This window comes from Podarcis liolepis, assembly GCF_965112155.1.
Source record: "Podarcis liolepis genome assembly, chromosome: 11".
NCBI lineage: Eukaryota > Metazoa > Chordata > Lepidosauria > Squamata > Lacertidae > Podarcis > Podarcis liolepis.
Window position 1 is genome coordinate 36,467,744 of NC_139565.1, and position 27,033 is coordinate 36,494,776.

Consider the following 27,033-nt stretch of genomic DNA (forward strand, 5'->3'; position numbering starts at 1 on the left):
CCTGAGTCTCAGGTTCTACCTAAGACCACACCTTTTCTGTGAAATATCTATGATGTCTTGATGATGCATCCTGAGATTATGGGAAACTTTAAAATAGTGATGTAACCATTGTTCGGGGCTTCTGGCTGCTTAGTCTTTGTGGTAGTGGGAAGCCTTGTTGCAACAATAAAGATCAGGCCTACAGGCCACTGTTCTGCTTCTATCTCCTGGCTGAAATCTCTTGCTTGCGAGGCCCCCATCTGAACCTATGGGAGCCAAGGTTAGGCAATTGCGGGGTGCTCCAATGACTCCCTTACACAAGGGAAACCAGAGCTCACAGAAACGCTATTTACCTTCCCGTTGCAGCAGCACCTATTTATCTACTTGCACTGGCATGCTTTCGGAACTGCTAGGTTAGCAGGAGCAGGGACAGGACAACGGGAGCTCACCCCATTGCGCGGATTCAAACCGCCGACCATCCGATCGGCAAGCCCAAGAGGCTCAGTGCTTTACAACACAGCGCCACCAATGGGATAAGCGCTCAGAACAGCAGCGAAGGCGGGGCGGAAATATGTGCAGAGCCCTGCGAGCTTTCTTCTCTCCCGCTGACCAGCGCAAAACCAATTGGCTCGCGGAAGCCCAAATGCGAAAGAAGGCCAGCGGCCGCGAGCCACTCAGGAGGCGGCGAGGAGATTTGGGCGGCGCCTCATTGGCCGCTGTCCCCGTGGCGAGATGGCGCGTGGCCCCCTCCTGATCTGTCGGGCGCTGCGCCGCTTCCCTTTCGCCGGTTGCCAAGGCGACGGAGCGGGGTGACGTACATCTGGGCTGGGCGTGGCGAGCGCTCGCTATTGGCTACGCGATCGGGCGATGGCCGCCGGCCGGGGTGTCGCGAGCCTGGTGTCCTTGCGTAGCGGGGGAGAGCGGGCGCTTCAGTCTGCGGCAAAGGAGCAAGGAAGAGGAAGAGGTGCTGACTAGGCCGACGACGGAGAGAGGAGGCTGCCGGTCTTGCCAACCCCAGCCGTTGCCTGAAGGAGGTACTTGGCCGCTACGCGGGGGAGCGTCGCCTCGCCGCGGGCAGAATTCTAGACAGGCGAGCCGCGGGCAGCCTCTCCTTCCGCGCGGAGGGGACCTTGTCCGCCTCCTTTCCTCCTTCATGAGGGGACGCCGAGGCCTCCGAAACCGGCTGAGGTGCCCGCCGTCTCTCGGGGTACCGTCGGCCGAACGATGGCAGGGCGCGTGCTGGGGGTGGGGAAGGGAAAGCCGAGGGTGTTGGCGCCGCCGACGGTTGCCCACCGGTCCAAGGCTGGGATTTGGCGGTTTCCTCAAGGGGCTCCCTGGGCGGGGGAACGGGGACCAAAAGGACACGACACGACTAACCGACCCCACCCCGGCCTGGGACTCCGCGCAGGTGCTCGCCGGTGTTTCCGCCGGCCTCCCTGCCCCGTCCTTCGGTTCCTTGTGGGCAGCCGTCAGCATCTCTTGACGGTGGCCCTGGGAAGGAGGCTGGTTCCTCGGCTACGGCAAGTAGCATCGCGGAGCGGCATTCGGTCCAGCGTTACGCATTCAGGCTGAGGAGAGATTACGATAACAAGCCGAAACCTCCCCCAAGAGATACGAGGAGCATCCTGAAACTGTGATCTTTGCTCAGGAGGATGGGGTAGAGCGTAGCTGTTTCGGGGGGCGGCGGTAGAAATCAGCTGCAGAGTTAATATGAAGACCCCCATTAGCAACTATGGTTCAGATCGTTGCTGATCGCTTCCCCACCCTCTCTATATTCAGCTTGCATTTTTGCGTAAGGAAGGATGCTTTTGGGGTGTGGTTGGTGGCAGCATATTTGCAGAGCAGTCGTGCTCATGGTTATCCGATTATCGCTTTTAAGAATTTAGTTATTTTTCACTGATTATTAGTGCATCACATTTAAAATGACCAGGTTCTTTCCATCAAGGACTGGCTTGGTTGAATTTCCTTGATAATGAATACTATGTACATTGGTACCTTGGGTTACATACGCTTCAGGTTACAGACGCTTCATGTTACAGACTCTGCTAACCCAGAAATGTTACCTCGGGTTAAGAACTTTGCTTCAGGATGAGGACAGAAATCATGCTCCGGCAGCACAGCAGCAGCAGGAGGAGGCCCCATTAGCTAAAGTGGTACTTCAGGTTAACAAGAACGGACCTCCGGAAAGAATTAAGTACTTAACCCGAGGTACCACTGTGGTTGGTTGGATTTCCTTGATAATTAAATAATTCACTACTTCCTAGCAGGTTTCCAAGCACTGTATTGCTTTAATTTAGGAACAAGTGGTGATAATTCCAATGCAATCATAATTTTGGCCAACTTCATAAGTGACTTATTTTGGAATTTCCATTTTTCCATAATCATACTGAGTTTCTTGTGCTTAAGGAAAGTAGGAGACGGGAATGGCTGCCGGGAGATACAAAAATGTACCGGTATCTATGAATTTCTATACAAACTGCTTGGTCAGAATAAGTTGGTTTAAGTGACTTACTGAAAGGTAAAAGTGCTCAATAAATGGTACTCAAGGGACGTTACTTTGTAAAGTGTAATATCTGCATGTGGATTTATAAAGCTAAGTGAAATCTAAAGTGCTTAGTCATATTCAGGGTATTATACAAATTAAATGAATAAACCAGTCACATTCCTGGTTTCTTAAAGTTAAAGCCTTCTAGAAGGCTTGAAGCTTTTGTCCCACAACATATCACATTCTTTATTTGGAGACTTTGTATTTATTGAAGAGAGGATATATTTATCTTTGTATTATGAAGTGCAATCTTTGCAAAATTATGTTCAGTAGCAGAACCTCTCATAAAGGGTCCAACGATAATTGCTTAAGGGAGATGAAGATCCTGTTTAATAGTCTGAGTGGGAGACTGTGTTCACTAAAATAAAACCTTCCTGACTCATCAACTGACCACTATTTCAAACGCTACTTCAAACTACAGTTATACCTCATGTTGTGTCAGCTTCAGGTTGCGTTTTTTCGGGTTGTGGGGATTGGTTACTTCTGGGTTGTCGGGAATTGGTTACTTCTGGGTTTCAGCAGTCGCGCATGCGCAGAAACGCTAAATCACGTTTGGATCACGTTCACAACCCGAGCATCCACTGTAATCATATCTTAGAGTGTGACTTGTTAGCATTCATACTTCACAGGAGACTTTAGGCAGTTATAATGAAAATGTCCAATTTTGTACCACCTTTCTGAAAGATTAATGAAGATGTTATGTGATTGGTGATTCATATTTTTGAGAAAAGTTTATAGCGGCTAGTCTGGTTGATGGAAAATAAACCCAGATTGCTTCTAAATTATTTGTTGTGGCATTACGGTAATAGAGCAGAACTCCCACTTTGTCTTGAAATATTTTGTGTATGTTGGCTTAAAATAGATTTCAAAGTAAACTTAATAAGGACTGAAACAAAGTAATGAAAAAGTTCTATATGTTTCATATTTAAGTGCACTTGATATGTACAGCAACCTATTTACATGTAGCATTATCTGTAGCGAATCTGTAGATCTGTTAACAGTATATTTGACAGGGCCAACACACTAATATTTACAGAAATTAGGTTTGTGTTTATGAGGGAAAAGATCACATTTAAGATTCAGTGGGAACTTGTATTTTAATTTTGCCTATAAAGCCTAACGTTGAAATAGACACAGCATTGTGCTTTATATAAGTTAACCTGTAAACTTTATGAAAATAGTTTTAAAACCCAGCATCATTTGAAAACTCTGCATAATAATTCATCCTTGTAAATGAATTTGTTGGCCCATCCACCCACACATCTCTGTCAGTCATATATGGCTTAAAGAAAATAACAACTGCTTTATATTGACCTCCTGAAGAGTTTAATTTGCTTCAGGTAGCCAGTTGAATGACTGGTTCATATTTTTATTTCTTTATGAGGATGCAGTGAAAGTAGATTAGCAGCTGGATGCTGTTGACTACATATGACTTGAGTGTGATCAATACATAATGGAGTTCCTTACTATATGATTAAATGGCAGCCTACCTTTTGTATTGAATGGTGCTTACATCTGATAACAACTTCAAGTAGTCATGGTATGCACTTAGTCCTGCTTTAAGAGTACGCCCTGCCCAACTCTCCAGAGAGTTTTTGCCGTGCTCCTTAACTGGAGCCCTAGGTGCTATATGTCTTTACTTATCTTTTACTGGTTGTATGCTGTAATTGCAGCCATCTCTAATAGGGAAAATGGACATAGAGTCTATGAAGGCAGTATAAAGTAAATGTATGCAAGCGGTTATCAGAAAACTAGTGTAGTCAGTTAGTGTGGCCTGCTCAGTAGTTTATCCTCTAGGTGGCATTAAAATTGGGGGTGTAAAAGGAGAAACAGTACGTACTAGCCATGCAGTTGTGTACAACTAAGATTTCACAGAAGTATTTCAACTGAATTAATAGTGCAATACCCTGCTGTGCTTTGTGAAAGCTTTGTGTCTTGTTCCTTATAAGAGAACAAAAGGGTGTGTTGGCACCACTTTGAAGGGTACATTTAGCAAGACTGTGTGCTGGCCTCCCACATATATTACAGGTGAACTAGCAAACCAGGCTGAAACCCTAGACTCTTTCCCTCATTTGATGAAGAGACTATGTAAGGCTGAGGAGTTTTGCCCACTATTGCATCAATTGCACTTGCTGGGTGGAGGAAGAGCCTCCGTGTGACCTAGCAGGATGCTGCTTAAAGCTTCTTGAAGGGAAAGTGTTCTCAAGTCTTTTAGAAGGCAGACGTTTCTGTAGTTATTTTTCATGGAGCTATTTTTCATGGATTAATGCTTTAAATATGATGGGTATGATGGCTGAGCCATTGCGGAATTCCTTAAAATTTTGACTTTTACCTGAGCCAAAAATTTACTATACGGTATTTTTATTTCCTTGCATTTTGTCTTAGATTTGGAAAAAGAACTTTTGAAAATGCTGTCCAGACTCTTTCGAATGCACGGCCTTTTTGTGGCCTCACACCCATGGGAGGTCATAGTGGGAACTGTAACTCTTACCATCTGTATGATGTCCATGAAGATGTTCACTGGTAACGACAAGATCTGTGGCTGGAATTATGAATGCCCCAAATTTGAAGAAGTAAGAAGTTAAATTTATTCTTTTAAATACTACTTGTCTGTATAATCATCTTATTTGAAATTCATAATTAAATGTTGCTTCACTGAAGCTATCCATTGACTAATTTACATAGATTGCATTCTCTTCTGTTTCAGAGGTCTAAATATATCAGTAGATTGCAGTATAGGGAGCAGGTGGCGCTGTGATCCAAACCTCTGAGCCTCTAGGGCTTGCTGATCAGAAGGTCAGTGGTTTGAATCCATGCGACGGGGTGAGCTCCCATTGCTCTGTCCCAGTACCTGCAAACCTAGCAGTTTGAAAGCATACCAGTGTGAGTAGATACATAGGTACCACAGCGGCAGGAAGGTAAACAGCATTTCCGTTCACTACCGCACTTGTCACGGTGTCCCGTTATACCAGAAGCGATTTAGTCATGCTGGCCACATGATACAGAAAGCTGTCTGTGGATAAATGCTGGCTCTCTTGGCCTGAAGCGAGATGAACACCGCACCCCATAGTCGCCTTTGACTGGATTTAACTGCCCAGGGGTCCTTTACCTTTTTTACCTTTAGACTGCAGCTTTTAATGTAGTAAGTTGTAGCGATTAGTGAAATGCAGTATACTAACTTCTCAGATAAACCTAAAATACTGATATGAGTTCTCTAAAACTGTTCCAGAAATGCAGTTTACTTACAATTTTTTTTATATTAAAAATGCATTTAGATTATATTTCTTTCTTTCAGGACGTTTTGAGCAGTGATATCATAATCCTGACAATCACACGCTGCATAGCAATCCTTTATATATACTTCCAGTTTCAGAATCTGAGGCAGCTTGGTTCAAAATATATTTTAGGTAAGATACATTGATTTATATAATTATTAATGTATGTCAGTAAAAACAAACAAACAAGCACCCAAGTAAATGAAGGATAATAACTTACTCCCAAACAAAAGTGCCCTGATCTGTCAATTGTGAACAACGCATAAAAACAAGTTTGTGTATGGGGATTTCCCAAATTGGTGCCAACATAAGTAAAATTTGGGCCATGAACACACAGTGGAACAAGAAAATTGCCAGTACTAGAAGGACTTCTTTCTTGTTTATGAACTGGGGCAGGTCCTGTCTGGGGCTCAGCACCAATTTAACGGAGAAACGTGCAGCATACAGCACACAAAATATTTCTCAACTGGGTTGAATACATATTTGCTTTTAGCCAACTTTCACTCATGCAGGAGGAAGGGGGTTATGGTAGGCAATTTTTGCAGATTGTTCCTTCCCTATGCAGCTCCTTGAAAAAATGTCATAGGGTTGGAGGACTCTTCAAAGCAGCATGAGAGGCAGTGCAGAGGTTATTGGTGAAAACTGCTTGAGCCCCATTCTCCAGCAGGGGGCCTCCATAGGCTCTTTGTGTCTTCTGTAAATTGAAGGAACCCTGTTCCCAGATGGGAAACTGGATCCATTCAGTTATATTTTACAGCAGCTATTCAAGATAATAAATGTTGAAATAACTGAGGAGAACCTGAGGACTTCCATTCCTGCCAACTGGAAAAATCGTGCAAGTGCAATTTAGCATTGCTGAGAGCTGTGGAAGGTGCATGTAAATGTTCTGCTGATTTAACTGTACTTTCCAGAATACTACTGATCTAGCCAACAGGACCCATTTGCAATGGAAAGGGAACCCACCGTCTACTTGTAAATGAGAAAATGTAAGGGACAGATGGCAGAGGACCACTGGTGGTTTGGCAGTTCTAGCTGAACAAGGATAAAAATGTATCTTAATGTCCCAGCGTTTTAGTCAGCAGGATAGTATCCTTGTAACAGATTTGACCCCCAACAGGTCAGGAACTCAATCTTATAATCTAAAGAGACTGGCCTAAATTTCCAAGAGCACAATGCATATGTGCAGTTCCTACTGGCCACAAGGCAAATTCAGTGCTATGTCCTGCTTCACAGCTCTGTCATTGACTAGACAGTTTGCCCCAAATATCTTTTATTTGAAATTAAGGAAACAGAGATAAAGTATTCTATACTCTGGATTCTTCCTTAGAATTACTAATATAAGACCAGAATGCCAGAAGCACATGGATAAATAGAACATTATCTATTTGCCCATATCTGCCCTAAATGTAACACGAAGCAAAATGGTGTAGCAGTTTCACAACAGAATCCATTGTATCTATGCTTTCTGCAAAGGGAAGGATTTGGATTAGGTTTAAAATATTATTTTGCAAAGAAGTTGTTTGTATTTGTTTAATGCCTTTTTACATAGACCTTTCCTTTCTCATTTTGCTAGGTATTGCTGGGCTCTTCACAATCTTCTCGAGTTTTGTCTTCAGTACAGTAGTGATTCATTTCCTTGATAAAGAATTGACGGGCCTGAAGTACGTATTACTCATTGCTATGTTTTTTTGAAAATATACCATCATCTATTCAGGAGCTGGTTTTTTGACAGTTGACCACCCTAGTCTTGAAATTAAGAATTGGAGAGGTGAAACAAAATAGGAGGGCACTCCAGAAGTCTTCAGGGTAGCCTCATCTCATTCACAGGAAGAAATTGTACATGCATCTTTTTATGCTGCTTCTGGCATGGCCATCCTTTCATGTGAAATTATACAACAGAGGTCTTTGGGATTTAATTCCCCTTCTGTGTGTTTTCCTTTCAAATGTTGAATGCTAGGCCCAAAAAATCTGATTGGCAGGCTTCCACAGAGATTTCCTCTTATTTCACTTTCAATGCTGAAAGAGAGCTTTTCTCCCTCTTCAGTATTCTTGCTGTTACTCTGTGATCTCCAGGCAGCCTTAGCTTTGCCTACATTATCCATTCTTCATCTATCCAATATAGACAAGTGGAAGATCAAGTATGTTGAGTGTATCCAAACAAATACATGCCACATAAAACTGTTTAATGGGTATTTGAAGTTTAAGGAATAAATCATAACTAATTCTGGTATAGGTTTTGGGCTTGTGTAATTGGGATTGTTTCTTAAGATGTGGGTTTTTTGTTTCTGTTTTGCATGTCGATAATAATTTTTGTATCTTTTCAGTGAAGCTCTGCCATTCTTCTTGCTTCTGGTTGACCTCTCCAGGGCCAGCGCATTAGCCAAATTCGCGCTCAGTTCCAACTCGCAGGTCAGCCAACTTATCCATTTGATAAAGAACATTTTGAAATAGGGTTTACAAACAATAATATTCTGAGAACAAAGTCTTAGGGACAATTTGGAAGCAAATCTTTGCACCTCTGCTTAAACATGAGCTTGTATAAATTTACATTAGGTATTTTGTTTATATGATATTTAATCTCTATCGTAAAAGTATGCTGTTGCAGCAACTGTCTGAAAGGGAGAATGCATGGGTTTTCCCTTAGGTCTAATCCTTTTCTTGCTACTTAAATAAATTCAGTTTTGAGGGAACTTGGGATACAAAACAATCTTTCTATTTTGCTTGCTTCTTAATTACTATCCACCAATCCAGTTAACAAACACAATTTTTTCAGCCTGTAGACCAGCAACATCTTGAGGTCCGCAGGTTCCCCAGATCAGATTTACAATTCCCATATTCCTTTATGATTGGTCATGTTTACTGGGGCTGATGGGAGTTTGAGTCCAACATTTGTAGTACCACAGTTTACCCAGCACTGTTGTACATTAACTAACTTAATTTTTTCTATTTGTATAGGATGAAGTAAGGGAAAATATTTCACGTGGCATGGCTATCCTGGGCCCTACATTTACACTTGACGCTCTTGTTGAATGTCTTGTCATTGGCGTTGGTACCATGTCTGGTAAGCTGAGGAATTTTGAGGAGCACAACCAAAAGCTTAACAAGTTTCAGGAACAAACAAATTAGCATCTCATAGGCAGCTGTGTGTCTTACTACTTCTTGTGCTAATTGTGTTGATTGAACTGGAGTCTTTATTATGATTATTACTGTTTTTGTGGCTTTGGAAGGTTCCTGCTTTGAGAACACAAAGGAATTCATAATTTTAGTTCTGTTTGATACTAGAGGGTAGGGGGAATGAGATATGCAACTTTCTTTTGTTCTCCTGTCATATATCTGTTATGAATGGCAAGTGAAATTGTGTGCAGAACATAAGCACTCTTGATTCATTCCTTTCTCTTCCCTTAACGCGGAGGTACCAGGCCTGAATTAAACAGCTGGTCACAGCTGCAACGAAGCTGTTAAACAGCTGTAATGAAGTCTATTATCATCTTAAGGAAAATATTTGGCACACGTTCTTTGTAACCATTGCATGTGCCAAGGTGTTGCATATGAATTTTGCATACTTAATAATTAAATATTGCATAATTGAATATTTTCTATTCCGCCAAGGTGATCCATGCAATTGACATCTCCCACAATGGTCTTTTGAGGCTTGTTCTTAATTTACTTTTGCTTGTTTTTAGTTTTTTATGATATCGTTTGGCTTTGTTTTTATGTTGTAAACCACTGTGATATATTTATGATACAGCAGTTCATAAATATTTTTACATTTAAAAAAAGTTTTTAAGTGTCATCCCATATCCATAACTACAGTCAATCCTTGTTTTATGAGGATTGCTTGGGGTTTTTGTTCTGAACTCCCGTGCGTAAGCCGACCCTACCCCTTTCGGGGACTATTTCTGGGTTCGGTACTGTGCACATGTGTGAGATTGTGTGTCATTCAGACACACCTAAACCAGGAGTTGCCTCTATGTGGTCATTATACCATAGTGTACAAAGAGAGTCTTGAAGAAGTCAGAATTAATTGGTAGATGCACTAGTTACTAATTGATCTTCTTTTTACATAGTAACTGTAGGCTAATTATTCTTGGTTTGTTTGTTTGTTTGTTTGTTTGTTTGTTTTGTTCCCCATAAGATGGGATTTGTTAGTTTATGCTGCCCATGTTTCTATACATGTTAACTGCCAAGCTCATGCTCATAAATTTGTAATATGTTTGGGTGAATGAAGAGCCTGCTTGCATGAGCAGAAAGGCACTTCTGCTTAGAGAAGATGTGTGATTTTCAGCTTGGCTCTCCCCTCCCATGCCGTATAGCACCCTATCACCCTTTGGCACAGCTGGGAGCTACTGTATGGATGGGGGGGGGGGGAGACCACCTTTCATGAACAGAACTTACTGCAGATTTAACCTATTGTTTGAAACGCCTTTAAGGCTGACCAACAGCTTTCTAGGGTACAGCTTGTAAGTCCTCAGTCTTCCTAACCTAAATATGAACAAAAAATTCCAATTTGCAATAGATATTCAACAGTGTGGTATAGCAGCAAAAGGAAGCTTATGCAGTTCTAGGCTGCATCAACAGAAGCATAGTATCCAGGTCAAGGGAAGTAATAGTACCACTTTATTGAGGGCACAAGGAGAAGGGGACGACAGAGGAAGAGATGGTTGGACAGTGTTCTCAAAGCCACAAACATGAGTCTGACCAAACTGCGGGAGGCAGTGGAAGATAGGAGTGCCTGGCGTGCTCTGGTCCATGGGGTCACGAAGAGTCGGACACGACTAAACAACAACATTGTGCCTTGGTCAGAATCAAACTAGAGTACTGTGTCTAGTTTTGGGCACCACTGTTCAAGAACGAAATTGAAAAGCTGGAATTTGTGCAGAAGGTGACCAAGATTGATAAAAAAAGATTGAAACCAGGCTTTATGAGGAACAGTTCAGGGAGTTGGGTATGCTTAGCATGGAGAATAGAAGATGGAGTGTTAATATGGCAGCCATCTTCAAATATCTGTCATATGGAAGGCCTGTCACATGGAAGATGGAGCAAGCTTGTTTTCTCCTGCTCCAGAGGGTAGGACCTGAACTAGTGGATTGAAATGACAAGAAAGCAGATTCCAACTAAACGTTAGGTAGAACTTTCTGCTGCTAAGAACTATTTCAAAATGGAACAGACTGCCTTGGAAGGTGGTGAGCTCGCCTTCGTTGGAGGTTTTTAAGCAGAGGTTGGATGGCCATCTTTCAGGGATTCTTTAGCCTTGATTCCTTCATTGCAGGGGGGGGGTTGAACTAGGTGACCCCCTCCCTCTAGTCCAGGCATGGCCAAACTTGGCCCTCCAGCTGTTTTGGGACTACAGTTCCCATCATTCCTGACCACTGGTCCTGTTAGCTAGGGATGATGGGAGTTGTAGTTCCAAAACAGCTGGAGCGCCAAGTCTGGCCATGCCTTGGCTAGTCCCTTGCAACTGTACAGTTCTGCAAAGGCAAATATGGTGTATATAAACATACAACTAGATGTGGTTTGGGATTATTCTAGCTTCACATTTACTTATGCCAGCAGACTTTTAGAAATTGCTGGTCATGAGTAGCAAGCTGTGTGTTATTTCCAGTAGGAAGAGGGATTACAAGGACGTTCTTCTCACGTCTGTCCATTTTGTATTGAGTGCATGTGCCACAGTGTCTAGAGGTGTGCTTGTATGCCTTTTAAAATCCATATGAAAACACAGTGGGGGGAAACAGGGATTCTAATGCTTGGTATTTGTCTCTCTAACAGGAGTAAGACAGCTTGAAATCATGTGCTGTTTTGGCTGTATGTCTGTCCTGGCCAACTATTTTGTCTTCATGACATTCTTTCCTGCATGTGTGTCACTGGTTTTGGAGGTAAGAGTATGTCAAAATCATCACTGATATAACCACCAGCAATAACTATCTACTTTCTAGGACTGATGTCTTATTGTTCAAGTGTAATTGGGAGCCAGAAAATGAAATGCTTTATAATTAAATGGGCTTAAACTATTGGAGAAAATAAGCCTATGGGGATCTGGGAAAAACTGGAATAAAAATAAAACATTTTCTTTAAATTTGGCATTGAGAGAACTGTTAAAATTTTGACAGGATGGTTTATGTCTCCAGTTTTGATCAGTAAGAATTAATGTTTTCTGGAAATGCCCCAATTCCACCCACCCCACAATAACTCTCCATGTACTGTATGATGTTTTAGCAGAAAAGTTTCTAGGATTTAGGTCAGGACTGTGGAACTATTGTCCCTCCAGTTGATGGGAATTGTACTTCAGCAACATCTGTTAGGTGAAATGCTCCTCATAACTGATCGAGGTTATTCAATTCCATTATTGTGCGATATAATATTATATATATAAATATGTAGGTAATGCCTCATACTGTTCTCTTTATTGTTTAGGCAGGGATTGAGTAAGTTTTTAAAAAATTAAAATTATATTGAAAATGGTTTTTGTTCCAAGAACATTTATTAAAAACAAGGGGAAATCATTTGTATATGTGCCAGTCAAAGGGTTTCCCCTAGCAATTGAAATTTATGGAAATTGCACAAGAGCATTTCGTAGCTGTTGCTCCTGATTATTTTAAAGAGCCTTGTGCAAGAAAACTTAACAGAGGAAACAGTCTAATATGGGCTAATAAAATGCTGTAATTTATTTTGAAGACTCTGTGATCTGCAAAGAGTTAAGGTTATAACCACAGGCATTAATAAACTCCTAGCTTTGATATAATTATGATTCATACTGCAGTTGTCAGACTGTATGTTTGCAGCATAGTTAGAATGCAACAACTGTAATATTTTGTTACCCTGTTACAGATTTGTTTTTTTGAAAAACAATATGTAAACTCTGTTTTGTCTTCCTTATTCCATATGTTATAAATAGTCTCACCTCCATAAGCATATCTAATCTTCACTAGCAGAGGAAGGGGGAGTGGAGGGGGCGGGGCGCCACGGGCAGCACTGGGGTTGCAGGGTGCCCTCCAGCATGGGACGCGGAGCAGGACGCTTGTGGTGCATGGCCTGTAGGGCACCCCAGCCGCCGCCTCCCTCCTGGCTGCCCTCCTGCTAAGGGGAAGGCGGTGGGTGGACTCTGTGCAGGCTCCGATCAGCGCACCCTGCCCCTCCTGCGCAGCACGTGCTTGCTGCCCCGGCACTCGAGTGGCTAGCTACATCGCTGCTAATCTTTATAATATTTAGGAGAGCTAAAAGCCAGTTACACAAGCATCTTTACCATTGTTTCTATTTTGAAAGGTTAATCTTACGTTCCACACAGAAATATACACAGTTGTATACCTTGTCATATGGTCCTGTGCAAAAGACTTCTGGAAACTTGTTTTTCAAATCTATGTTGTATATATACTATTGATTTCTGCAGCTTTCGCGAGAAAGCCGTGAAGGACGTCCCATATGGCAGCTTAGTCACTTTGCTCGTGTTCTTGAAGAAGAAGAAAACAAACCTAATCCTGTAACGCAGAGAGTCAAAATGATTATGGTAGGTTGTTGCTTTTAATGGGCTCTTATTTTGAGCACTCCAAGTCAGTAAAACAGATTTGGTTTGATTTATTAATTTAAAAAGTGTTTACCACTTAATACAATAAATAAATTAAGTGGATTACAATAAAAATTCAATAAAGTTGAATTTATCCAAACTGGATAAAGACAAAATTAAAGAGTCCAGGAAAACTTGAGTATAAAATGTTAAGAGGTATTTAAAGTGCATTGAGTTCCCCAAAATGTAACAGATTCAGTTGCCATGTAATTTGACTATTAGCCTGAGTATGACATGCAAGTTGAAAAGAAAAAAGAAACATGACCATTTGGGCTCAAAGCCTGGTAGGAGACCAAACTCCAGTGATTTCCATTCCTCCTCTCTACACTTGGAATGTGTTACCAGAATTAAGACTGTGTGTTGCATTAATTAGGAGGGCACTAGCCATGCTGACTACAGCTTTTTAAAATGAACATTATTTCTATTGACTTCATTTTTTTAATCTTACAAATTTTCAACTTCAGCAAAGAAATAATAAGTAACAGGACACAAATGCCTTGCAGTAAGCTACACCTTTCAGTAGACTCACTGAAATCAGTGGACTTAGGTTCCTGAGGATGACTAACATTGGATATCACCCTCCGCAAATACACTATAAAGGAGGACCATGCATGAATATATATTTGGAAGTAGTAGCTACCATTTTCTCATCTTTGTGTTTAATGTTGGCTTTGGTGCAAAGCCCTTGGTGAGCTAATCAATAACAACTGACTTCTTAACTTTAAGTCTCTAGGTTTGGTTCTTGTTCATGCTCACAGTCGTTGGATAGCAGAGCCATCTGCTCAGAACAGCACAGCAGAAATTTCTATGGGACTGGATGAAAGTGCACCAAAGAGAATTGAACCTAATGTTTCTCTATGGCAATTCTATCTTTCCAGGTACTGTATGTTTTCACATAATGTTGCTAATCAGCATTCCATTGCATTTGCCGTAAATGTTAGATTCCGTCTAGTAGATAGGTTTGTTTGATTGTTTGTTTGTTTGTTTGTTTGTTGCTTTTCCAAGTAATATAGACCAGTGCATTTTAATTATTTAAATGGTGGAATTCTCCTGTCACAGAGCTTGAATTTCTGTGCAGGTCTTTTTTTAATCACGTAAGAGTCATTGGAGGATGGCACACACATTGAGTTTAAAGGATTTGGACAGTTACATTTTTTCCTGGGTATAGTCCCAATGTGAATAATTCTGAGTGTTGAAATTATTTATATGCTAGCTATGCTATTCAAATAAGTGTCACACTTTACCTATCGCTGATATATATGCTACTATTGCAGCATGATAGCTGCTTGAGTGGTAGTTTCCCATGCTGCTGACAATTGCTCTCAGGGTTCACGTGATTTGATATGCTTGCTTCCCATGACACTACTGCATGCCTACAGGAAAGGATAGACAGTAACCTTGACTTAAAGCATTGTCATGCATGCCTTCTTAACAGTGAAGTAGGTAATGTAGTCAACTTCTCTAATCTTTCTAGGATGGCCAGTATGGACATTGAGCAAGTTATTACACTTGGGTTAGCTTTCCTCCTTGCTGTCAAATACATCTTCTTTGAGCAAACAGAGATGGAATCTACACTGTCATTGAAGAACCCTATAACATCCCCGCTAGTGATCCAGAAAAAAAATCCTGAACACTGCTGCATAAAGCAATCTGTGCCTTTAAAATCTAATCCTAGTCCCAGAAAAGTAGAAAATCTTCCACTTGCCAAAGACAGAAAAGGTAACCTTTTAGTATTATCTTTTTTAGCAATACAAACAAGTTGTTGATGAAACTGCCCACTCTTCAAATTTCCAATGTTGGTGTTCTCTGCAGATGAAGTTAAAATGCCTGTCGTACAAGAATCTCCATCGAAGGCCACATTTGTGGTTGGCAATTGTACTTCTTCAGAAACTTCCCCAGTTAGTGACAGCAAATATCCTGGAATTGAATTGCCTAAAGAGATACGCTCTATTGAAGAATGTCTGAGTATATTTAAGAATGACAAGGTATGAAAGGAGAACTATGGAATCATCTAGTACTTTAAAGTTGTTCAGGATTTTTATGCAAAAACTATTAATTGGGTTATTCACAACATCTATTGAGTGGAGTGCACTGTGTTTATCCGTGTCAACTTTGTGAACGTGACATGCAGAGTAAATTTGGAAACATTCCGCTTTTTCTTTTTACTCATGCTGATTTATAGTCATTGAAATTCTCAAGAATGGGTAAAAAATTGGATTGGCTTCAGAATGGATCCAGTCTTACTCTATCATGAAGGGAAGGGTGGCGCTCTAGCAGAAAATGCCTGCTGAAGGTGAATTTTGCAGATTTCCTCTTCCCCACTGCCACTTCCCATGCTGTTGCGTGGGGCTCTTCTGACCCCCCCAAAACAGCTTTTAGGGGGACATAGTGGGAATTGGGGAAAACTGCCCCTTTTTTGGTATGTTTTGGTAACTTGCGCCCAAAATTACACCAGTGGTGGGAAACCTGATGCCTGGGTGCAGAATGTGGCTTTCCAGGTCTCTCCTTCCAACCCTCAGGGCTCTCCATTGACTCTGCTCTGTGCCTTCCTCAAACCCTTTTGCCTGGCTGGAATGTGGCACTGCATTATGATCATGCCTGTTGCTTGCCTCGGTGGAGTATGGAGAGATGTGTTTGTGGTGGTGTGTAAAAACATCTTGACTAATTTGCATGGCTCGAATGTAGCCCAGTGTCCAAAGCTCAGAGTCACACCTGTTGCTCCATTCATTTTAGCCAATGGCCCCACCTACCACTGGCATGTGCCCCCCCCCCCCCCGTTGCCTCAGGGAGAAGGTAACCTTTGAGCTGAAAAAGGGTTGCCTTAACATTTTTCAAAGCTGGGTATGAGCAGTACAAATGGTCTGCTCCCCAGAATAATATTTTTCCAAATTTATTTTACACTTGAGCTGTTACACTTCAAATGTCCATCTCTTCCCCTGTGACCTAGCCCACCAAATCAATGGCAATCTTTTTAAATAGTGGTTAAGAGCCTCTAAGCTTACACTCGGTGCCTTCTCGGTAGTAGCACCTGCCCTGTGGAACACCCTCCCACGAGATGTCAAAGAGAAAAACGACTACCAGACTTTTAGAAGACATCTGAAGGCAGCCCTGTTTAGGGAAGCTTTTAATGTTTAATAGATTATTGTATTTTAATATTCTGTTGAAAGCCACCCAGAGTGGCTGGGGAAACCCAGCCAGATGGGCGGGGTATAAATAATAAATATTAGAAGAAGAGGAGTTTGGATTTGATATCCCGCCTTTCACTCCCTTTAAGGAGTCTCAAAGCGGCTAACATTCTTCTTTCCCTTCCTCCCCCACAACAAACACTCTGTGAGGTGAGTGGGGCTGAGAGACTTCAAAGAAGTGTGACTGGCCCAAGGTCACCCAGCAGCTGCATGTGGAGGAGCGGAGACGCGAACCCGGTTCCTCAGATTACGAGACTACCGCTCTTAACCACTACACCACACTGGCTCTCAATAATATTATTATTATTACTGGCTGTATAAAAGTGTTCATATTGAACCTTGGAAAGTGTAAGTTTCCATTGTGGTTCCACTGTTAAGATCATTAGATTGACTGTAGCTGAGTGTGTTGCAGATAAAACCATTCTATATGTTCCTCCTTGTTGTTTGAAATCTGGAAGAGAGGCTTTGCTCTGGTTTCTATCTTATGTCAGAAGTTAAATCCCTCCTTAAAAGGTCAAGAAGTAAGAGTCTGTATTGCCACCCACACCTTGGAATTTATGGCATGCTGACAAGTTAAAGTTCTTGTTTTCCCAGTCTTTACTAGCAGCTAAAATTCTAGCTGTTACATGGCTTGATACATATAGACTTACAGACTCAAATGTTTTGTGGAAGAAACATTGCCTTTGCCTGGTCCCAAAAGACCAACAAAGATGAAGTCAAGAGCAAATTTTCCTGGAGGAGTGAATCTCTTTTGTTGGACTTTCAACTAATTCTCTGCTTAATTGTAGTTCTGTATGTAATGCTTTGTTGCCTCAAGCAAAGAGGCAACCTGTAAATACTTTTTAAAAATAAAGTTACCAAATTATTTCTTTTCTCTAGATGGGTGCAAAGTTCCTTTCTGATGCTGAGGTCATTAGTTTAGTCAATGCAAAATATATTCCTGCCTATAAGCTGGAAACTTTGATGGAAACTCAGGAACGTGGTGTGTCGATTCGCAGACAAATGTTATCCCAGAAGCTTCCTGAACCTTCCTCCCTACAACGTCTTCCTTATAAGAACTACGATTATTCTTTGGTGAGCACAAGTGGGCGAATGTAACTGTGTATAAACATTTTTTCTTTTAACAGAGTTCCAAACTTCTTGATTTGGAGTCTGGCATAATGAGTTTTGTCAGTAATAGCTATGAGTTCTCAGCCTGTGGTAAATGAGAAAGGAGAGCATCGGGTATAGCTAGTGGTGGACGTTTTGTAAAGTCAGTGATGGTGGCATCTCCTTGGGTTTTTTGTTGCTTCTGTAACCTTCCCAGCTTCAGAGGGACAGCCTTTTTCAGGATTACACAAGTGCCTCATCCCTGTTTGTAACAAGTTGTGATCATATACATTGTTAATTTTCTTGTGTCATAGAACAAGAGAACAACTTGTTCTGCCCGCACCTTATTACCAAGATGATAGAGGAAAGTATGCAGAGTGTGGGTGTTGTTACTGATGTTGAAAAACTGCCAGAAGTTACTTGACAGTCACATTGAATGAGAGTGGAAGGAAATTGTTTTACTCTTTGTAACAAGTTACTTTAAATATCAAACGTTTGAGTTTTAAAAATATTTTTTATAACTATGAAATTTGTAATTTTTGAAAAATGTGGTGATGGTTACATCTTAATTGTTGGCTTTTTTGTTAAGGTGCTGGGTGCCTGTTGCGAAAATGTGATTGGATACATGCCAATCCCTGTGGGAGTGGCAGGCCCCCTTCTTCTGGATAAGAAAGAGTTTCAAGTTCCAATGGCAACAACAGAAGGCTGTCTGGTGGCAAGCACAAATAGAGGGTGCAGAGCAATATGTGTAAGTATTAATTACACAAGCTGTGTTGGCCGGGCACTATTTAAGCAGCTACTATGAAACAATAGTTACTTGTTTGTTGAACCTGCACATTAACCAGCCACTCACCCTACCATTTGGCGGTTTTTTGCTTTCAGCTTGGTGGAGGTGCCAGTAGCCGCATTCTGGCAGATGGAATGACACGAGGGCCTGTTGTAAGGCTGCCTACTGCCTGCCAGGCTGCCGAAGTGAAGGCTTGGCTGGAAACCCCAGAAGGATTCAAGATAATTAAAGATGCGTTTGATAGCACAAGCAGGTTAGCATTTTCTATAGCTAGCAAGAGGGAGGCAGGAGGGAACCTTAATGTTGTTGTTGACAGTTGAAAGTCATGCACCCAAAATATATTATGAGATGGGATGTAATCTAATAAACTTTCTTCTTTATAGATTTGCCCGTCTGCAAAGGCTTCAAATTGGTTTGGCTGGCCGCAACCTTTATATTCGCTTCTCGTCTAGAACTGGTGATGCAATGGGAATGAACATGATTTCGAAAGTAAGCTCTAGAATTTGTTCTGTGCATTTAAACAATTATTTCAAAATTCACTAATTATTCAAGCCTTTTCTAGGAAACTGTGAGGGATAAGAGAAAATCAATACTGTATAAAGAGTCAGGATTCTTGTCCCTTATGCGTGTGCATACACATCTTTCTTGTGTGTGAAAGTGTTACACTAATAGAAAATGGTATTGTAGTCCAATTAAATGAAATATCTCTGATCGGGGAATCTCCCTCAGGACATAAAGGATTATCTGGAACAAATTGCTTTGTATTATCTTCAGTTCCTAGTTGATAAAATGACGAGGGGTCACAGTTCTCTTGCAGGGCAAATGAAATGTGTGGTCTTTGAACACTTGTTCTATATAGTTCAAAATGAACTGTTCTTGAAATGTGTAGTGGTATGATATCCAGAGTGCAATCAGTATAGATATTGTTTCATTATGGTGGCTGATTTTCCATTGCTCACTTTGCTCTGCCTCCTCCTCTTCTGTTCTTTCAAACACTCACAATTGCTATCAGGATGGAAGGGGGATGGGTGCAGAGAGAAAAGCACAGTCAGAAAGGAGCTAGGCCTAAGGAGGCATCTGATGTTCCCTACTGAGGCTATTTAGGTCCACAGCTGACCATGGAAGCAAGCTGATAACCTGATAGGTTCCCAGGCATTGCCCGATGCCCATGGGGACAGTATTGGTGACTGTGGAATGATGTGCCTTGCACATGGCCTCTCGAGTTCAGTTCAAATGTTACTTAAATGGTTAATAAAAATTCTGTGTATATTTTCCCAGTTCCACTGTCAAGTTTCAGCAGCAATTCTTTTGAGATGAGATCAATGAGAATTACAGTGCTTCATGGCTGGTGTTCAGTAAATACATTTTCTCTCTCTTTCCCTTTCCCTTTTTCCAAACAGGGCACTGAGAAAGCGCTTGGAAGGCTACAAGAAGAGTTTCCTGATCTCCACATTGTAGCTGTTAGTGGGAATTACTGTACAGATAAAAAACCAGCTGCAATAAACTGGATAGAGGGGAGAGGGAAGTCTGTGGTCTGTGAAGCAATCATTCCTGCAAAGGTTGTAAAAGAGGTGAGTACATGCTGTGTGAGCCAACACTCTTGGATTCAACATGTTTGTTAAATGGCTTGTGTTGAATTCATTTTCAGATTATCACTACTTTCAATCTTCTGTCCTGTTCAGAGTAGCTTGCCAGACTGCCTGGCTATAGGTCTGTGTCATGTGACGAAGAAGGGTGGGGTAGAAGTTTTAAAGATTAGTAATAATGTAGTAGGCACATTAGATCTCCCTTGGAATTCTTAGCACCCTGTGATGATGATATTTCAGGTGGGGTGGAGAATTTAGGGTTTGTTTTCCCCCACAGCAATTGCATCTACATAATGAGTTTTATCCCTGAGTAGCAGAGAATTACTGCTTCAGCTTCTGAGAAGTATTTTGTGGGCTTGTTCTAGGTACTGAAATCTACCACGGAAGCTATGATTGAAGTCAATATAAACAAGAATTTGGTTGGTTCCGCAATGGCTGGCAGCATCGGTGGCTATAATGCTCACGCAGCAAACATTGTCACTGCAATATATATTGCATGTGGGCAGGTATGTTAGCCCTTGACTTATTGTATGCGAGAGATTATGTAGCTGAAACACGCCTATGCTAAAACTGAAATTTTCTGTACTGACTGTAGGATGCAGCACAGAATATTAGCAGCTCGAACTGCATCACACTGATGGAATCAGCTGGCCCTACCAATGAAGATCTATATATCAGTTGCACAATGCCCTCAATCGAAATTGGAACCGTGGGTGGAGGAACCAATCTTTTACCACAGCAGGCTTGTTTGCAGGTATGAAGCAGCAAAAGACAGAAAGCTGCTAACCCAGAACCATACTCAGATCTGTATCATAACTGCATAGCCCTATTTAGGGAAGTTTTTAATGTTTGATATTTTATTGTGTTTAATATTCTGTTGGGAGCCACCCAGAGTGGTTGGGGAAACCCAGCCAGATGGGCAGTATGCAACAAATTGCAGGGTGAAGAATCTTTTTTGCTGCATTGGCATTGGGTGGGCACTTGGGACGTTCATGCCAATGTCAAGAATATAAACACCTATTCACACCACACCTCTTGTCTCCAATCTCACTTTCCTGGTGCTCAGCTGGCCAGAGTGGCAAGAAAAATCAAGGTCCTTATGCTGCTATCAAAGAGAACTATCTTAGCCTGCTTTGGAGGATGAATAATTTTCCTGCCAGCCAACTAATAGCTTCCCCCAATGCTCAGCTAAGTGCAGCTCTCCAGGGTTCATTGGGCTGCACAAAGAGCAGCTGATAGCCACATGTGGACTGCAGGTTGCCCACCTCTGTTCAGAGGCCATAGTTAAATTTGTTCATGTTTTGCCATTTGGAACCCATGTACTGTGCCTGCAAACCCACATTTATCCCACCATTTCCTGATTATTACTCTTCTTTTCATGGCTAGGATAAACTTCTCATGTGTACCAATGGAAAAAAACATGTATGCCTGTCACGTGCCTGAATTTAAAGCAGAGCGTGTGAGAAGAACACTTGTAATCACAGAGCCCATGACCTATGGGAGTGATGAAATGTTTCACTAGTTTGTGAAATGTAACATAAAGCATGCATAGTTTTTCTTCCTTCCCTCTCTCCCACCAAATCTTTTTTTTTTTTTAATCAGTTTAGGTTCTACAGGTCAGACACTGATACATCAAGCTCTGTTCAGTCCACTGTGACAATATTGGCTCTCCAAGATCCCATGCAGATGAACCTGGGACTTGCTGAGTGCAAAGCCTGTATTCTACCACTGAGTTGTCAGCTCTGCATTATGCTTTCTGTGTTTTTGAGAGAACCTTAGGTTGTTCATGCCTTGAATATAACCTGTTTCTGCCTGGCTTCTAAAGTAGAGTGTCTCCTCTTGCTTACAGGTGCTGGGGGTTCAGGGAGCAAGTACAGAGAGCCCTGGAGATAATGCCCGTCAGCTTGCCAGAATTGTGTGTGGCACAGTAATGGCAGGAGAACTCTCTCTAATGGCTGCTTTAGCTGCTGGACATTTGGTCAAAAGCCACATGATCCACAACAGGTGAGAAAGAAACTGTTCCCCACCAAGTAACAAAATACAATGTGGAAATCAGGACATACCTGAATTTGTTTCTATTGTTTTTAATAGGTCAAAAATTAACCTGCAAGATCTCCAAGGAACTTGTACCAAGAAAGCTGTTTGAGTATTGGCAAACTTGGAGCAAAGCATTGCTGTGGCTGTTTGACCAGTGAAAAGAAATAACGCATTATCTGTGAATTTTGGAAGGAAGATAAGTGTTCAGTGCAGTGAATTCTTGGAAATACACTTGAAAGAGGATCAGTGGACATATAAGCAGCCCACAGCTTCCTGAATCCTTAGCCCTTTGTCTGCCATAAAAGGATGCTTCTCTGTGGGAAATGCTCCAGATAGTTCTTACATGGGACTATGAATAAGCTAGAGTCATACACTTTATAGAGTGAGGCTCCTTGTAGTCTACTCAAGTTATTCAAAAGTGTCTGCCTTTGTCATTTTTGAGGTGAACATATTTTGACTAGTGTACTACTGAGAAATAAGTTCAGTAACTTTGTTTTAAACCAGTCTACTCGCTTAGTTGCTTTGAAATGTCCATTGTGATCACTGTTTTCAAGTTAACCTGGAGTGTCATGCAGCAAGAATTGGCCACCAGTAAAACTCCTTTGGGGCAAGAGAATAGCCAGCTCCACCAAATTTATCACTTTTCAGCAAATTGGGGGACGGAGAGGTGTTTTAGAACGGCTTGTTGGCATTTCATATGTTGTAACTGTTTTCAGGTCTCATCTAATTGCTTCTCACAAAATCCTTACTTTAGTTTTATTCAAAATTTTAAGCCTAGAATTTGGGTGTTGGGATAATTTCACTGAGTCACAATAGTTTTCAGAAGTCTCGATTTCAGAGTGCTTCGCATTCTGTTGTGTATAATACAGTTTTTTAACATTCATGTGACATTTCTGTAATACAGACATGTGAAGTTAACAGGCATGTTGTTCAGAGACTCTTACCTTGCACTGGGGTGAGAAACTTTGCAGAACAAGGCACTGGGAAGTTCTCCTGGGCTAGCCCAGTGGAAATGATGGGCAGCTGCTCTAGACACTGGTTCCTGTTAAGTTCAGTGGTGCTTTCCCCAGGAGAATGTCATAGTGAACAGCACCCCTGGTAAAGTTTAAAAGGAATGGTTTCAAGCAAGTCAAAAACATGTTTACACTATTTCTTAATGATCACTTTTGAATATGGTGTGCACTTCTGCAGGAATAGGTGTGTATCTCAAGATGAGAGAGCGGTTAAATTAATACTACTTGATTACTTATTTAATATTTCTTTTCCTGAAGAAATTGTAAGGATTGGTGTTTTTTTAGCAAGTTCTAAATGTGTTTTTTTAGCAAGTTAAGTTGCTTATCACTTCTTGAAGACTACTAACTACAGGATTTGAGAAGAGAGAAGAAAAGCAATTCCATCCAAGGCAGCTGCATACCAGGGAAGTGCACTCAATGCTACACAGGAAAACTTGTTGGAAGACTATAGATAGAAAGATGGCTCACTGTTCCAAGTTGGCTCAAAGGACAATTTGAGGGCTGAAGTCCTTAGTCTTCTCATTGGAACTCATTGTGAGTGTCCCTTTTTGTGTGGTCCTCTTGTTTGTAGTACTTTGTTAATAGGTTATAGAGCTAATGCAAATCAACACCTATTGCTAGGTATGTGCTACGGCTACTTGTAAATAGCATCATGAATGTCCATATCCTTACAGTATTGTTGTCCAGAGGTTACTGTTTTTTCTTATTTATGCAGAGTTTGACCTTGCTTTGATTATTTAATATGACACTGAGCTAGCAATAAATGGTTTGTTCAGTGCTTATTTGGGTGAATGTAACTGATGTTCTGTCTTTTAAAAAACAAACCATTTTGTACTATTACAAAATTGTGTACATTTTGGTACAGATACTTTTTCAGTTTCAGTAAAACAATGCAAAAACACCTATGGGAAGTTGTGTTTCTAAAAACATCTAATTGCAGATGTCAGTAGCACAGTATGTTGACTCCAGTTTTTTGCACTACAAGGTTTTTAGAGAACCCTGTTTCCCAACATGATTTGGGGTGGCAGGAGAATATATATTTATTTTTGTATTATACCCCATCTGTTGAAGTTTTCAAGGTGCCTTACAGTATATTTTAAATAAAATGAAACAGACAGTATTAAGCAATTACTTGGGTGGGACAAAGGTGCATATAGTGCACTTATGTGTGCACGTACACACACACACACACACACACACACACACACACACACTGTTTTCAGATGTTCCAGTAGCCATGGCAGCTGAATCTCCTGGCCTGGAACTTATGTGGAAGCAGCAAGCATTGGAACCCCCATAGCCCACAGTTTCCTCTTTGAGCTCATAATAGCTTGCAGCTTCTGTCTAGTGCCAGAGGGCACCAGGCATTGGGGGAGCAGTGGTGTTAGAAGCCCTTCCCCCTGCCTCACTGCCAGGTCCTGAGAAACCGCTTCAGGCAAGGTATATAAATCTCTTGCTGCATTGCATGTAGTGCAATGTAAAGAACTTCAAGTGCCACCTGCAATTTTCAGAGGTCCTGACGTGAACACGGCGGCAGAAGCAGCTACACACCTGGCCAACCCCTAGATATGCCTATCTTCCCTTGTTCCCATGCAGGCGGTGTCCGATTGATACACGCCAACGACACGTGGTGTTTCTAGCCCTAGAAGCAGGTGGGGCTGGAATGGGCTTACATGGGACTGCTGACGCACACAGTGACCTGGAACCCAAGCAAATGTGGAGTCGCTTGTACTTAACTGACTAGTATGCTAAGCTTGAATTCCTGGAGAGGGAGGTTCTTGTCTCTGTTGCGGGAGATGTAAAAGAAGAGGAGGCCAGCTTCACATTGCAAATACAAGTCTGAACACACAAGCCACTAGAGGCATTTATGTTGAAAATTCAGAAAGGGAGATCAGTTGCCAATAAGTGTGTTATCTCACAGTCCTTTGGAGTTTCTCAGCTCTCTGGCAGCCCACAGCCATCTATATCCCAAGACCATTCAGGGCACAGCCAGTGGGAAGAAGTATAGAGGCTTCCTCCATCACTTCAGAAGGGAAGGCTATCAGGAGTCCAGCAGGAATCTACAAATGAGTGACTTTTCTTTTCTCAACCTTTTAAAAACCATGCCACCTTTAGCTAACCTTACGCCCAGCACTTCAAGAATGGCATCTCTAAATATTTACATTTTCAAAAGGATTTAAGTTCTGTGACTTGATTATGAATACACTAATCATGTTTGGCTGAATAATAATCAAGTACTAAAAAAAATATATCAATCATTTTTTAAAAAATGCAAATGACATTTAAAATTTCAAAAAATTGGCTGATGTCAGGGACTGAGTAGAGAAGTCCCCATCCTGACTTCCAGGGAGGAAGAAGAGGAAGACAATAGAGATTTACAACAGTGGTTTGCGGGAGGTCACAGCTCAGCGGCAGATGAGGGGAAACGGGAAATAACAAGAGAGAAGGAGCAGACAGAGCCTGAGCAGCAGCTGGCTGACATGTCACTAGGAAGCATCCCAGACCCACCATCTCCCAGAACCCGGCAAGGCTTAAAAGTAGTAGAGCAAAGAGATTGAGGGCACTTAGCAGCACCCACTATTATAATCTTGACAAATGAGGCAGTAGAAGAGAAGGTGGGGTGAGGATTCACTCAGGACAACGCTATTGTCCAAGAGGCTGGGTTCTATAGCCTCTCTCTGTAAAGTTTGAAATAAAAAAGGACTGTAAGGAACTGTTCCTTGTCTTTATAATTTCCTGGGCAACCAGCCGAGAGCCCCTGACAGATTGTTCCCGTCAGGGGGACCAGTTGTGCTCTGGGCCCTTGTCCTTCATGGCTGATGAAAACTAGCAGAGGGAACAGCTGGCTGGGCCAGGGAAGTGATTAATGCCTCCTTGTGAGAGCAGGAGGTCCCTGCCTGCTTGGAGGAGGCTGCAGTAAAACCACTCCTCAAGAAACTCTCCCTGGATTCAGGAAACCTTAAGAAACTACTGGTCAGTTGCCAAGTTCCCCTTCTTGGGCAAGGTTCTTGAGTGGGTGGTTGTGGATCAGATTCAGGTACTCTTGAAGGAAACTGGTTTTTAAGATCCATTTCAGTTGGGGTTTATGCCTGGTTTAGGCACAGAAACTGCTTTGGTCTCCCTGTATGATGACATCTGTGAGGAGAAAGGGGAAATGTGTCCTGTTAAATCTTCTTGATCTCTGAACACAGTTTCTGTATCATCAACCATGGTAGGCTTCTACAGTGGCTGTCCAAGTTAATGATGAGGTGGCACCACTATTTGGAAGTGGTTTCATGCTTGGGGAGTGTTATTCGGCCCCATGGAGCCTTCAATTTGAGGTTCCTCATGGTTCAATTTTATCAGCTGGGGCAGACTTCAGTGGCTTACTGGAGCAAGACATTTTGAACGTACTGCTCCAATCGACTGCACTAGTTGCCAATTTCTGGGCCCAGTTCAAAGTGTTAGTTTTGAACTATAAATCTTTAAATGGCTCTTCTTGGTGTGGCTCCTCCCTCAGAGGTCCAGAGGATGGCAACATGGGAATGGGCCTTTTCAGCCATGGCTAGGGGCGTACCTGTGAATGGCACTGTGGGTTAAAACACACAGCCTAGGGCTTGTTGATCAGAAAGTTGGTGGTTCGAATTCCTGCGACAGGGTGAGCTCCCGTTGCTCGGTCCCTGCTCCTGCCAACCTAGCAGTTCGAAAGCACGTCAAAGTGCAAGTAGATAAATAGGTACCACTCCGGCGGGAAGGTGAACAGCGTTTCCGTGCGCTGCTCTGGTTTGCCAGAAGCGGCTTAGTCATGCTGGCCACATGACCCGGAACACTGGGCCCCATAACCTGACGCGCAGCGTAAACTAATAATGCAGAGTTTTTAATTGAAAGAATAAGAACTTTACTGAATTAAAATAAACTTCTTCATAAACAATATGGTTCCAAACAGTTTGACTGAGATTACATACTGACTGAGCTGAGGCAGACTGACTCTGACTGAAAA

The 27,033-nt window shown here is 41.9% G+C and overlaps 1 protein-coding gene across 4 annotated transcripts; it reads left to right on the forward strand.

Moving 5' to 3' along the window:
- Positions 1-673: 673 nt before the first annotated feature.
- Positions 674-23,955, forward strand: HMGCR (3-hydroxy-3-methylglutaryl-CoA reductase). 4 transcript variants are annotated; one of them, XM_083466374.1, is made up of 20 exons: positions 674-1,013; positions 4,910-5,097; positions 5,820-5,931; positions 7,373-7,460; positions 8,124-8,208; positions 8,755-8,860; positions 11,566-11,672; positions 13,184-13,300; positions 14,084-14,235; positions 14,832-15,076; positions 15,170-15,342; positions 17,422-17,616; positions 18,221-18,379; positions 18,514-18,671; positions 18,802-18,907; positions 19,819-19,989; positions 20,370-20,510; positions 20,600-20,758; positions 21,854-22,008; positions 22,096-23,955. In XM_083466374.1, exons 2-20 carry the CDS (start codon positions 4,933-4,935, stop codon positions 22,148-22,150), a joined length of 2,649 nt encoding a protein of 882 aa, XP_083322500.1. In that variant the 5' UTR covers positions 674-1,013; positions 4,910-4,932; the 3' UTR covers positions 22,151-23,955. The 4 variants fall into 4 exon arrangements, with proteins under 4 accessions (XP_083322500.1, XP_083322502.1, XP_083322501.1 ...); XM_083466376.1 differs by having other exon boundaries at positions 893-1,167; XM_083466375.1 differs by having other exon boundaries at positions 911-1,186.
- Positions 23,956-27,033: the final 3,078 nt, after the last annotated feature.

Bases quoted from the DNA above. Each gene is read 5' to 3' on its own strand.
- HMGCR (XM_083466374.1), top strand. From the start codon at position 4,933: ATGCTGTCCAGACTCTTTCGAATGCACGGCCTTTTTGTGGCCTCACAC. The intron at 15,077-15,169 runs GTAACCTTTTAG...TGTTCTCTGCAG, and splicing joins ACTTGCCAAAGACAGAAAAG to ATGAAGTTAAAATGCCTGTC. The intron at 18,672-18,801 runs GTTAGCATTTTC...TCTTCTTTATAG, and splicing joins GCGTTTGATAGCACAAGCAG to ATTTGCCCGTCTGCAAAGGC.